Source organism: Pongo pygmaeus, chromosome 2, assembly GCF_028885625.2.
Source record: "Pongo pygmaeus isolate AG05252 chromosome 2, NHGRI_mPonPyg2-v2.0_pri, whole genome shotgun sequence".
Taxonomy (NCBI): Eukaryota; Metazoa; Chordata; class Mammalia; order Primates; family Hominidae; genus Pongo; species Pongo pygmaeus.
The window spans coordinates 52,328,171-52,340,813 of record NC_085930.1 but is presented as its reverse complement, the minus strand read 5'-3'; the positions used below and the strand labels follow the sequence as shown (position 1 = coordinate 52,340,813).

Sequence of the window (12,643 nt, the reverse complement as noted above, 5' to 3'; positions counted from 1 at the left end):
GGTTAATGAGGTCAATGCTAATTTTGTAGATCTAAAACAAACAAACAAATAGACAAAAAACAACTATTGCCAAGACTTCTAGACAACATGTAGCAATCTTGGCTAACAAAGAAAGCAAATGAAGCAGCATCACACAGCAGGTCCAAAAAGTATCATTTGAAATGTCACATATGACCTCTTCTGTTGTTCAATATGCATAGATTAACTTGATAAGAATGGCAAATTCATACAATGTGTCAGACCATCTTTATTGATTTTCCCTAACGTTATGCATAAAGTTTATCTCTTCCCCCCATTCATTCTCATCCTCCCTTCTCTCTCTTTCTCTGACACACATACACACACATAAGGAAGCAAAGTCACCAGCTGAGAGCGAAGTTTGGGGTGGAAGTTTTGAGGTCTGAGAAAAAAGAAGTCTGAAAGTCTAACCTCTTTTTGAAATGTGCCTGTGACGAAGAGTGACAATTGGCAAAGCAAATCTAATAGGATCTCTAAAGAGCCTTTTCCTGTTGTTTACAATTGTGGCTAAAGCCCTGCACTAGAAAACAACAAATGCTAAGATCCTCCCTGCATCCCCTACCCTCCTCCACCACATTCTAAAAAGACTGGAAGGACTTGGAAAAACATTCCTATGGGATGAACTAGAAGGTGGCAGGACTGCTATCATCAAACCTCATTTCCCCACCGCTCCCAGCAGAAAACCACGGATTTCACAAAGGAAAAGTCATGAGAGTCATAGTTCTGTGGTTTTCTCAAAAGGAGAAGGAAGGGACGCTCTTCCTTCCCACCCCTGAGAACAGGCCAAATGAGAGCAAGCCCACTGGCTGGACTGACGGTGACCAAATGAATGTGATGATGGCATCTCATTTCCCAGGTGGACATGTGCTGGGCAGCATGCGTCTAGGATTGACTCAGAAGACACACAGCACCACACAACAGGATTGATGTGATGACAAAGCCAGGACAGAAGGCTGTGGGAGGAGTGAGGAGAAGGTGGCCAAGTGCCTGAACAATCAAAGCAGGTTTCACTCAGGAAGCTCCATCTATTTGAGTTGGGTCCTGAAGGACAAGTAAGAATTTATTATCAGGTAGACAAGGATTGGGAAGAGCATCAAGAAATGAAGAAAGGGTGATGTATTTATTGGAACATGATTAGACTATGATTAGTTTAGCATGGTCAATTTGTTATTTGTAAACATAACTCTGGAGGGTAATGAGGGAAGCACGAGCTAGGAGGCTAGTTCATAACACTCAATAGATACTGATTAATGCCGATTGGCTGCCCAAGCACTGTGCTAGGTTCTGTCTAGAAATAATGCAAACAAGCAAATAGACAATAACAAAATTGGTAATGTGTTAACTGCCATGATGAGGAGAGTACTGAGAGCAGCTCAGAGCAGCATCTCCCAGACTTGAGTAGCTTGGATTGCAGAAATCCAGCTGAAAAATCCTCAGTGCAAGAAGGTAATAGAGGTGATAAATTCAGAGTATATTTAGGAGGTAGACCAGCCTAGCAGATATTATTAGGACCCCACATATATCCCTCACTGTTCCCATGCCCTTTACAGCTTGCCCCTGCAAGTATCTCTGAGTCTTTACCTGAAGACACTCAGGTTTGGTTTGTACAAAGGGCAAGCCAAGAATTACCAGGGAGTCAGCATCCCTGGCAGTGGTCCTCAACCAGTGTCAGACGGAAGTCAGTGGATAAATACCCCAGGTTTGCTTGCCCTTCAAATGGGACAGTTCTGAAGAATGCTTTAGGCAGAGGACTCAGATGGCAGAGTGTCAACTGCCCACAGTGGAAACCTGCTCATTAGCATACCCCATACTAGCTCCCTTCCCTTCCTGGTTTCATTTCTCCATTTTCATATCGGTATTTCCTGGAATCATCTCCCATATAAACTGCTTGCATTCAGATCTTTGTCTCAAAGTCCACTTTGTGGGAACCCAACTTGAGACAAACAGAAAAAACTTTTAGAACAAGTAGATGATGAAAATGAAGACTCAAATATGAGGTCATGAGATTTTTTGCTTGAGAGACGCTGACCCTATCAATTGAGCTAAAAGACTCTTCAGTGTAAGAAAAGGGATAGATTCTGGAAGAACAGGATGAGCCTGAAAAAACTGAGCTTAAGGTGCCCAAGGGACTTGTTATCTCAAAATTTCCTGAGTACAAGGTTAAGACTCTTGACTTTGGAAAAACTGAAAAGAAATAGCCGAAAAGGAAATACACAAAAGAAGAATCCATCAGAAGTGAACATCACATCTCCCTAAAGGGAAATTACAGTGTCTTCTTTTGACCCGAGAGAATATAAAGCCCTAGCTGTCTCTTCCAGCCGGTTTCTGTATTCTAGTTTCTCATAGTTGGAGGGACTCACTCCTTTAAAACCGTACATAACTCCCCACCAGCAGCCAGCAATGGCAGCTGTAGAGTCACTGTCTCCACCATGGAAAAAGGCTCGGTGGGCAAGCTCCTTCCAGGAGTCTCCTGCAGCAAGAACGGCATCGTAGGCAATCATGGGGGCATCGTGCCCACTGCTGCCACCCCAGCCAGAGTAGCTCAGGGAGGTGTAGAACTGATCCCTCTCCTTCACACCAAAAGGCTCAGGGAAGGTAGGGGCTGATTCTCCATCCAAAATCCCTCTAAGTTTTAGGTAATTTTCCCATTTGGTTTGGAAGTAGGACCTGTAGAAAGGAAAAAATCTAGAGTCAACTGAAAAAAATAAAGTGAAAAGTCATAACAAAGAGCACCAGATGGATGTGTGAACAGAGAAAAATCCAACATAACTTCGGCTTCTTGCAGTAATATCATAAACTATTTAAACATCAAAATTATTTCTATATAAGTACCATTCATTCAATACATTTTTCATAAGGATCTACATAAATAAGGCATTGATCCTGTTGCTAAATAAAGAGATACATATCAAGTTAAAGGGTAAGCAATACAGGTTTGTTTTCCCTGGGAGGGTCGAGAGTAATGACCTTTTAAAGGGGAACTTCAAGACATCACAACTGTGGGTGACTTCATCAGAAAGCCTCTTTTTATTCTAAGAAAGACAATGTGAAGTGAACTCACAAGAAGGGGAAGATGTGGCCTTACCACTTATTAGTTAGCTAGTGGAAAAACCTATCTCTGGCATTTTAACCAAGGATTTCAAAATACTATTTGTGTACCAAGACAACACTGAAAAAGCAAATTCCAGGAAAGTAGGAAATAGGCATGAAAATTCATGGCAGAATAGGATAGCCACAAAAATGACAGGATCCCTGTGTAAGAGGGAAACACCACAGCTGCCCTATTCATTGAGGTATCCACTTGGCTACTTTGTAGGATCATTAATGGAAGGGAACTTGAAATCCTTAGCAGATGGGTAGAAAGGGGGCTGGGCGATGAAAACCATGAGGGTTGCTGTGATCTCTGAATACAAGACATATATGTGCAGGTGGATGTACACGCACAGATTCAACCATGTTTGAGCAGGGCGTGACTTACAGACTTACCAGTGTTGAAGATTTTCCTCTACAAAGTAGCCTGATTGGACAATGTACTTTTTAGCTTCTGGTAGCAGCTCCATCAGTCCTTTTCCCCACTGCAAGGGTGGTCTGGCATTCACAGCATAGGCTGTAAAAAGAGCAGATGCAAGGGCCCCCAGGTAGCCTGTTGGGTGGTGGTGGGTCATCCGACCACTCTCGATGCTCACTTGGATCAGTGTGTCCAGTTGGCTATGGTGTGGGAACCTGAGACCAATGCACATGGCCCGCATGGCAGCCCCACAGCCACCCTCATGGCTGTTGAAGGGAATCCTCCAGCCATTGGGCTTGCCAGGCTTCAGCTGCATGGTGTTGTGCACCGAGGCACTACCTGGGGAAGAGTCGGATAAGGGATGGGGGTTAGCATAACCAAAGCAAAGGCCCCAGCAGGAATAAATAACTAAACTCTGTCTCCAAGTATTTTTGATGGAAACGGAGAGCCAAAAAATATGATGATGCATGCCCCAAAACTCCAAACCCCACCCAACAATGTGCCTTTCTTTATGTATAACCCTTAGCAAGATAATGCTAATAAAGGCAGCAGACTCATATAGGGACCCTTGGACTCTTTACGAGTCATTACTGAGACATCACAACAAATTTAAGAAGTAAGTATATTTTTTTTTTTTTAAGTAAATAAGCCTTTTAAGCTCAGAGCTTAAGAAACTTCCTCAAAATCACATAATCAGCTAGTTAGTAGCTGGGTAAAATCCATCAGACTCCAAAGCCCAATCCCTTATGGAGTCCAATAAGAACCTTACAATTAGGCCAGGCGCAGTGGCTCATGCCTGTAATCCCAGCACTTTGGGAGGTGGAGGCAGGCAGATCACGAGGTCAGGAGATGGAGACCATCCTGGCTAACACGGTGAAACTCCGTCTCTACTAAAAATACAAAAAACTAGCCGGGCGTGATGACACGTGCCTGTAGTCCCAGCTATTTGGAAGGCTGAGGCAGGGGAATCGTTTGAACCCGGGAGGCAGAGGTTGCAGTGAGTTGAGATTGCGCCACTGCACCCCAGCCTGGGTGACAGAGCAAGACTCCGTCTCAAAACAAAAAACCAAAAAACAAAAAACAAAAACCACACAACTGGAGTTCCTGAACATCAAAAAGAGAGAAAGAGGCCAAAAATTCTAGAATGAAGCCCTGGGCTCAGATGAAGAGCAGTGGATTCAGGGAAACAATGTGTCTTTGGTGAGTCACTGAACCTCTGGGCCTCGGCTATCCCCTCGTGACAGTGATGTAAGCAGGCTTGTCCCCCGACCTGTCCTACTGGGGACCTGTGAATACGCATGCAAGCCAAGCGATGGCAGCAACGTACGATGGAGTGTGGCACTGCTGTTCCTTTACCAGTCAGTGTTTTCACAAAAATGTTCATGGATGGCACAGGTGGACAAAAAAAGTTTCCACTTGATAAACTGATGAGCTATCAGATGCTGAGAAAGAATGAACAGAGATTGGCATCTAAAGCCAATCCTTGGGGTGACAGGGGCCCCTTGGTATGGTGATGGGAAGCTTTCATCAGGAGGTGTTATGTGCTGAATTGAGTCCCCCCAAATCAAATGCTGTAGCTCTAAGTACCTCGATTTGGAGATAGGGCCTTTAAAGAGGTGGTTAAGCTAAAATGTGGCCTTTAGGGTAGGCCCTAATCTAATCTGCCTGGTGTCCTTACATGAAGAAGAATGTGAACACACAGAAACACCAGGGATGCATGCACACAGAGGAAAGACCATGTGAGGACACAGTGAGGAGGCGGCCGTCTGCAAGCCAAGGAGAGAGGCCTCAGAAGAAACCAAGCCTGTCAATACCTTGACTTGGATTTCCAGTTTCCAGAGCTGTGAGAGATAAATTTCCATTGTTTCAGCCACTCAGTCTATGACATTTTGTTATGGCAGCCCTAGCAGCCTCAAATAGGAGAGGTAGGTCAGATGGGCCAGAGAAAATCACCTGGTGGCCCAAGTGGCTCTAACAAGTTGCTGAAGTGGGCAAGAACCACTTGTGAGCAAACCCGTGGCCAGAAGTCTCTACAAAACCGTTTGCATTTTTTTTTTTTTCTTGAGACGGGGTCTCACTCTGTCACCCAGGCTGGAGTCCAATGGCGCGATCTTGGCTCACTACAACCTCTGCCTCCGGGGTTCAAGCGATTCTTGTGCCTCAGCCTCCTGGGTAGCTGGGATTACAGGCGTGCACCATCATGCCCAGCTAATTTTTAAATTTTTAGTAGAGACAGGATTTCACCATGTTGGTCAGGCTAGTCTCAAACTCCTGACCTCAGATGATCTGCCTGCCTTGGCCTCGCAAAGTGCTTGGATTACAGGCATGAGCCACTGTGCCCAGCTGCATTTTTCTTTAAAAATAAAAACTATACATTTTTCTTTTTACTTATTCATCATAGAAAACTTAGAAATACAAATAAGTAAAAATAAAAAATCATAAATACTCCCAACACCCAAATATGATTAGTAACATCTTTGTACATGTTCTTCAAGACCTTTCTCAACACAGAAATACATATCTATTTAAAAAAAAAAAATTTTTTTTTGGCCGGGCATGGTGGCTCATGCCTTTAATCCCAGCACTTTGGGAGGCTGAGGCAGGTGGATCAACTGAGGTCAGGAGTTCGAGACCAGCCTGGCCAACATGGTGAAACCCCATCTCTACTAAAAATACAAAAATTAGCCAGGCGTGGTGGTGCGTGCCTGTAATCCCAGCTACTCGGGAGGCTGGGGCAGGAGAATCACTTGAACCTGGGAGGCAGAAGTTGCAGTGAGCCGAGATCATGCCACTGCACTCCAGCTTGGGCAACAGAGTGAGACTCCATTTCAAAAAAAAAAAAAATTTTTTTTAACTGGCCACTCAAAAAAATTTTTTTAAAAGACAGGCTTTTGCTATGTTACCCAGGCTGGTCTCAAACTCCTGGACTCAAGCAATCCTCTCTCCTTGGCCTTTCACAGTGTTGGGATTACAGGTGTAAGCCACAGCACTTGGCCCCACAGATCTATTTTTTAAAGGACAGTAGGTTCATAACATACATATTATTTTATAACCTATTAGTGTATAATAATACCTTTCAATATTAGTAAATATTATTTGCAAATTTTAAATTTTTATTAATATTTTAATTGACAAATCATAATTATATACATTTATTTGGTATAATGTGATGATTTGATATATGTAAACAATGTGGGATGATCAAGCTAATTAGCATATCTATTGCCTCACTTTTTTTTGTGGTGAGACATTTGAAATTTACTCTCTTGGTTATTTTGAAATATACAATACATTGTTATTGAGTACAGTCACCCTGAATAATTTTAAATGGTTGCAAATGTGTCAGCTTAATTAATTATGAGAGATTTAGGTTCTTTCTATTTATTTCTTTATTTTTTAGAGTCAGGGTCTGCTCTGTCACTCAGGCTGGAATGCAGTGGCACAATCCTAGCTCACTGCAGCCTCAACCTCCTGGGCTCAAGCAATCATCCTACCTCAGCCTCCCAAGTAGCTGGGACTACAGGTATGTGCCACGACACCTGGCTAATGTTTTAAAAATTTTTTCTGGAGTTGTAGTCCCCAACCTTTTTGGCACCAGTGACCGGTTTTACAGAAGGTAATATTTCCATGGACGGGGTTGTTTGGGGGAGGTTTTGGGAGGAAACTGTTCCACCACAGATCATCAGACATTAGATTCTCATAAGAAGCCCACAATCTAGATCCCTCGCATGTGCAGTTCCCAAGGGTTCAGGCTCGTATGAGAATCTAATGCACCACTGATCTGATGGAGGCAGAGCTCAGGTGATGATGCTCCTTCGCCCATCGCTCACTTCCTGCTGTGTGCCCCAGTTCCTAACAGGCCTCGGACCAGTACCTGTCTCTAGAACAGGGATTGGCTACCCCATTCTAGAGACAGGGTCTCAGTATATTGCTCAGGCTTGTCTTGAACTCCTGGGCTCAAATGATTCTCTTACTTTGGCCTCCCAAAGAGCTGGAATTACAGGTATGAGCCACCACCACAGCCGTTATTTCTATTTTTATCACATTTACAAACACTATTGTCTCTGTTATTTAAATCTCCATCAACATTCTTAATGATTTCCTCAAGGCTGTTTTATTCTTTGCCCTCCTTGCACCTCCCACTGGCTGTGCTCACCTGGTGCCCGCCCATCCATGTCTTCCATGCAGTCTTGGTAATGCTTAGCAAGGAGGTAATACAGTCGAGTCAACTTAGGGGCTTTCCCAGCTTCCACAAGAGCTTCTGCTGTGGCCAAGTGCATCACTGTGTCGTCACTAACTCTCCACCTTCCCACGTCTAGGGCATCCAAGCCGCCCAGCTGGGCCAACTGCCGGTGTATCTTCTCCCCATCCTGGAGGAACTCCCACTTCCCATTGTAGTACCCCAGGGCATCTCCAGCTGCACTCAGCACCATAGCAGCCACATACTTCTCCATCAGTCCCTCACACTTGCTGGGCTCTGGAGAGGGTGTCTTTGTGGAGAAATTAAGACAAAGGAAATAGGATGAGGAGCAAGAGGAATCAGAAAAAACAACAACTCCAGCTATGTTTTATTGAGCATTCACTACTTGCAGGCATTGTATCAGTGGCATCTCATGTAATCCTCATCACTGCTCTATGAGGAATATAAAGCCCATTTTATGTATGAGCAAATGGAGGATCATGGAGATAATGCAGTTTCAGAAATGTTCAGTGACTTGTCTCAGGTCACAGAGCTAATAAGTGGCAGGACTGGGATCCCAACATAGGTCCATCTGACTCCAAAGTCTATCATCATAACTACAACTGTATCTTTTGCCTCTTGGTGAGTAGTAAGCCCACTAAATTCTGCAAGACAAACACAGCTCATCATTTTCTCTTCTTAGCTTGGATTTGGCCTTAGAAGTGCAAGGCTTTACACTTCCTATTAGTGTCACAATGCGTAGTTCACAAAGCACCTGCACATTCATTGTCTCTCTAATAGGGAGGGATCACAGTATGCATTTCACAGGTAAGAAAATGAAGGCTCAGATAAGCTAAATTCACAAAACCAGAGGAGCGGAAGTACTAGAACCCAAATCTTCTGATTCCAGCCAAGCCAAGATGCTTGGTATCACACCACTCAGCCTCAGCCCAGATCGTCTTACCTTGGGCAACCTCTTGGTGCCTCAGCCTCCACATTTATAAAATGGCACTGATTTTAAAAAGTAACAACCTCCTGGATTTGTTGTTAGGAATAAAGAAATTAAATTTCATAAAGTTGGCTGGATGCGGTGGCTCACGCTTGTAATCCCAGCACTTTGGGAGGCCGAGGTGGGTGGATCATCTGAGGTCAGGAGATCGAGACCAGCCTGGCCAACAGGGCGAAACCCCATCTCTACTAAAAATACAAAAATTAGCCGGGTATGGTGGTGCGTGCCTGTAGTCCCAGCTACTCGGGAGGCTGAGGCAGGAGAATCGCTTGAACCCAGGAGGCGAAGGTTGCAGTGAGCCGAGATTGCACCACTGCACTCCAGCCTTGGCGACAGACCGAGACTCTGTCTCAAAAAAAAAAAAAAAAAAAAAAAAAAAGTTCTTAGAGTGCTTGGCACATAGCAAGCTTGATTTTTGACATATTTGTATTATTCATATACAACCAGGGAAAATGGGTGTTTTGTTTTAGAACTAGAACATTTTCTCCCCACAACCTTTCCTTTGACAGTAATGTTTAAATATTGTTTCTCTTAGAAATGATCAGCTTCTAGAGAATTAGAATCTCGATTAATAATACACCCACCATGAATGAAATCCCTAGTAAAGCGCTGGCTTCCCTGTTGGTGCATTTCCTAAGAACCCCCCTCTTTCAGCCAATTCCTCAGGGTTCCCTACTCCCTGTGGCTTTCAGGTCAAAGCCCTCCATCCCATCCAGGCCAATACTTTTATAAGGATCTGGCAGACTAGCTCATTCTCCCCTCAGGTGAAACTTTTCCCTCCCCTCCACTTATCTAAACCCTATTTACTCAAGGTCTAGTTCAAGTCAGGAGGCTTGCAGAAGTGCTTCTGCAGCTGCACTGCTGTTGGCCGTGGAATGCAGGCTGGAGAGCCCCTGGAGAAGGAGTAAACGACGAAGATGGATGCGTTCCACTACCCAGTTACTGGTAATGCTGAGTTTCTGAGCTCACAAAGGATATTTATAAATGTTATTTACATAGTTTATTATTTACAGTGAAGCCTAGGCACTGAGGTTCTGGGCTACTAGACCTGACTCTGCCGAGATAGAATTGTGGGAGGACAGACACCCGGGACCGCGGTTTGCCCATCTGTAAATTGGAGGGGGAAGTGGCGGGGTATTGGCTCCCGGAAGTTCCGTCCTGCGCTGCGATTTTCAGACACTAGCTCTGCTTCTTGGCCTGGGAGGACTAACTTTAACCCCCCATACCCTCCCTCTCACTGTCCTCATTGTCCTTTCCGTAATTCCTTCTGGCTCCACCCTAATGTGTGTTTCTGTGAGTTGCAAGCTAGGATGGGGGAAGAAGACCGGCATCTTTTTTCGGTTGTAAATTCCCTTTAACGTTCGCTTTCAGAACGCTATAATTACTTAACTCCTCTGAACTTTCACGGGTCACATTCTCGTACCCGAACTATACATTCAGAACTAAGATCTGATCAGCTGCTTCCGGGCCATGCCAGGCTTTGGAAAGAAACGGGGCGGTTGACACGCTCCCACGATTTGCAAGACCGGGAATCCTCACGGTCCTGCCACACTCGGAGCGCACCAGGGGCCAGGGAGGGGAGCGCGGGGCCGAGGGCCGGGATCGCGGTACCTGCTCGTAGCCTGGACTGGAACGCGCGAGCGAAGGGCGCGACACGGGCTCCCGGGGCCGGGGAAGAGGCCTCGCTGCTGCCTGTGGGCGAGGGCGCGGGCTGGGGCGGGGCCGGGGAAGAGGCCTCGCTGCTGCCTGTGGGCGAGGGCGCGGGCTGGGGCGGAGCCGGGTCCCCGGGTTCCGGGACTGTCCCCAGATAAGCAGGGCGGCGGCGAGCGCCCCCGCACCTGCGCTTGGCCGCGCTGAATTTGAGCTAATCTTGGAGCCTCCAAGGCGGCTTCCCCGCACCGCCGCGCCCTTCTGCACCCAAGCGAGAGTGGACGGGACCTCCGTCGCCCGCCCCAAATGCTCTGAAGAGCCCGGAGCCTGGTGCCCGGAATGTGGCGGCACCGGAAAGCCGGCTCTCGCCTGGCTGTGGTCAGTGACTCCCGTGTGGCCCCGGCTGACGCCTTCGCCCGTGCTCACGTCCGACTTTGTAGGACTATAGTGGACCGGGTATGCCCAGATGTTTGGAAGAGCGTACTGAGTGTGCCGCCCTTGCCAGGGTTCTGGGCCCTCACGCATAAAGTGGGATAATAATATCTGCCTCTTAGAATGGTTGTTAAGGATTCAGTTAGTTAATTTCAACTAGTCATTTATTTGGCAGCAGCGTAGAATTCTTTTATCCTGATCGTAAATAAAAGCAAAGAAAAACGAAGAGTATTTTTGTCTAAATACATTAATCATGTCACTTTTAAAGCAAATCAGAATCACCATATGCAAGTATTCTATATATTTCTCCAAAGTTTTAAATTTGCTATGCCTATTTTCTTGCTTTAATGACTAGCCTTGGTCTGAGAGCTTTTTAAAAAATTGATATATAATTTATATATAATGAAATGTCCTTACACCATAATCAAGATATGAAATATTTCCATCACTTTAAAACATTCTCTTGTGGCCTTCCCAGTGAATACCCATTTCCATCTCCAACTCTAGCCTAAGTGACTTTTGAGTGTTTACAAAAATCAAGTTCACCAGTAAGGGAGGCAGAGATCACCTCCAACCCCCCACACCCTTTAGCTCTTAGTGAGCTAATCAGCTGCATCTAGAAGCCAAATTGACACTAGGCAGATTAACAAGAGAAAAGTATACAAATTTTATTAATTTTACACGTACATGGGGATGTTAAGAGACTGAATCCCGAAGAAAGTGTCCAAAGCAAGATGCTTTTATACTTTTTAGAAAAAGAGTGATAAATTTAAGAAGAAATGACAGGACAAAGAAAATCCGGCTAGGGTGGTAAAAATTTCTAGGGGCCCCTAGGAGATATATGGGGGGTGGGGTGTAAAACAGGTGGAAGATAATGGTTACTTTGCAAGAATGTTTACTCCAGTCCAAATGCCACCTCCAGTTCCAAATCTCTGGTGATGAGGGCTATTTTCTCCCTCTGGCGTGGAGAACATACCTCTCCTAGAGGAATCTTTATTCCTGGCTGCATACAGGAAGAGACAGCTCAGCTCCTGTCAGGGAACCAGGCTCATTTGTCTTTCACACAGTATGCCAGTCACTGAGGCGCACAAGTTTTGCCGTAGAGAAAGGGTGTATTCACAAGGCAGCCAAGACAGGAGACTGGAGACAGGACTCAAATCTGCCTTTCCAAAGATGGAATTTTAGGAGTGCTTATGGGATAGGGGAGGAAGGTGGTCCAAGGTTCAGGGAAAGATGAGGTAAGGAAAAGTGAGGCAATCAGTAATCTGAGCAAGCATAGTCAAGCTTCATGGCTGTTCATAGAACACATGTTCACAAAATCGTGACCGTTAGCATGATCTGAGGGTGGAGTTTTGGGCCTTCTGATGTCAAAAGGTCACCTACTGGACACTCATGCAGGCCTAGATGAAGGGCTGGTGGCTTGAACTGGACAAGAACTGACTCTATAAGTTCCTGAAAAATAACTTAAGCAATCATTTCCATGGTGTCCTATCAGAGAAGTTATCTACAAGGAGGCAAGTGGAATTTAGTTATGTATTGTCCAGCTACGTGACTTTTAGCTATGCAGCTTTTAAAATCGACTAGAAGCAAGTGACCAAAAGCAAGTGAGGCAAATTAAGTGTCAGGCCTAATCAGTTCAGCCCTCAGTTTTACCCTTTCTGAAACTATAATTTCATTAATGTTTTCAACTCAAAGTAATCAATATATTATATGGCATATTTGGGGATGGCACATCCTTCATTCTTTCAACTATCAAAGATTTTCAGCCTCTGAGGATGCAGTCAAAGCAAGTTCTGTAGTAAGAGACATTTTGAATAATAAGCATCCCGATAAAACTCAACACAGT

General features: G+C 45.0%; 1 protein-coding gene across 3 annotated transcripts in view; it reads right to left on the bottom strand.

Annotated features, from left to right (window-relative positions):
• Positions 1 to 229: 229 nt before the first annotated feature.
• ADPRH (ADP-ribosylarginine hydrolase) overlaps positions 230 to 12,643 on the bottom strand; it is a 31,093-nt gene continuing 18,679 nt past the window's right edge. The window contains exons 1-4 of one of the 3 annotated variants that reach the window (XM_054482006.2): positions 10,327 to 10,824; positions 7,683 to 8,016; positions 3,505 to 3,865; positions 230 to 2,685 (exon numbers count right to left, since the gene is read on the bottom strand). In XM_054482006.2, coding sequence (XP_054337981.1) covers positions 2,271 to 2,685; positions 3,505 to 3,865; positions 7,683 to 7,980 — 1,074 coding nt within the window. In that variant the 5' untranslated portion in view covers positions 7,981 to 8,016; positions 10,327 to 10,824 and the 3' untranslated portion in view covers positions 230 to 2,270. Of the gene's footprint in view, positions 2,686 to 3,504; positions 3,866 to 7,682; positions 8,017 to 10,326; positions 10,825 to 12,643 lie in introns of those variants that run through there. The other 2 variants (XM_054482005.2, XM_063662585.1) reach the window with 2 other exon arrangements.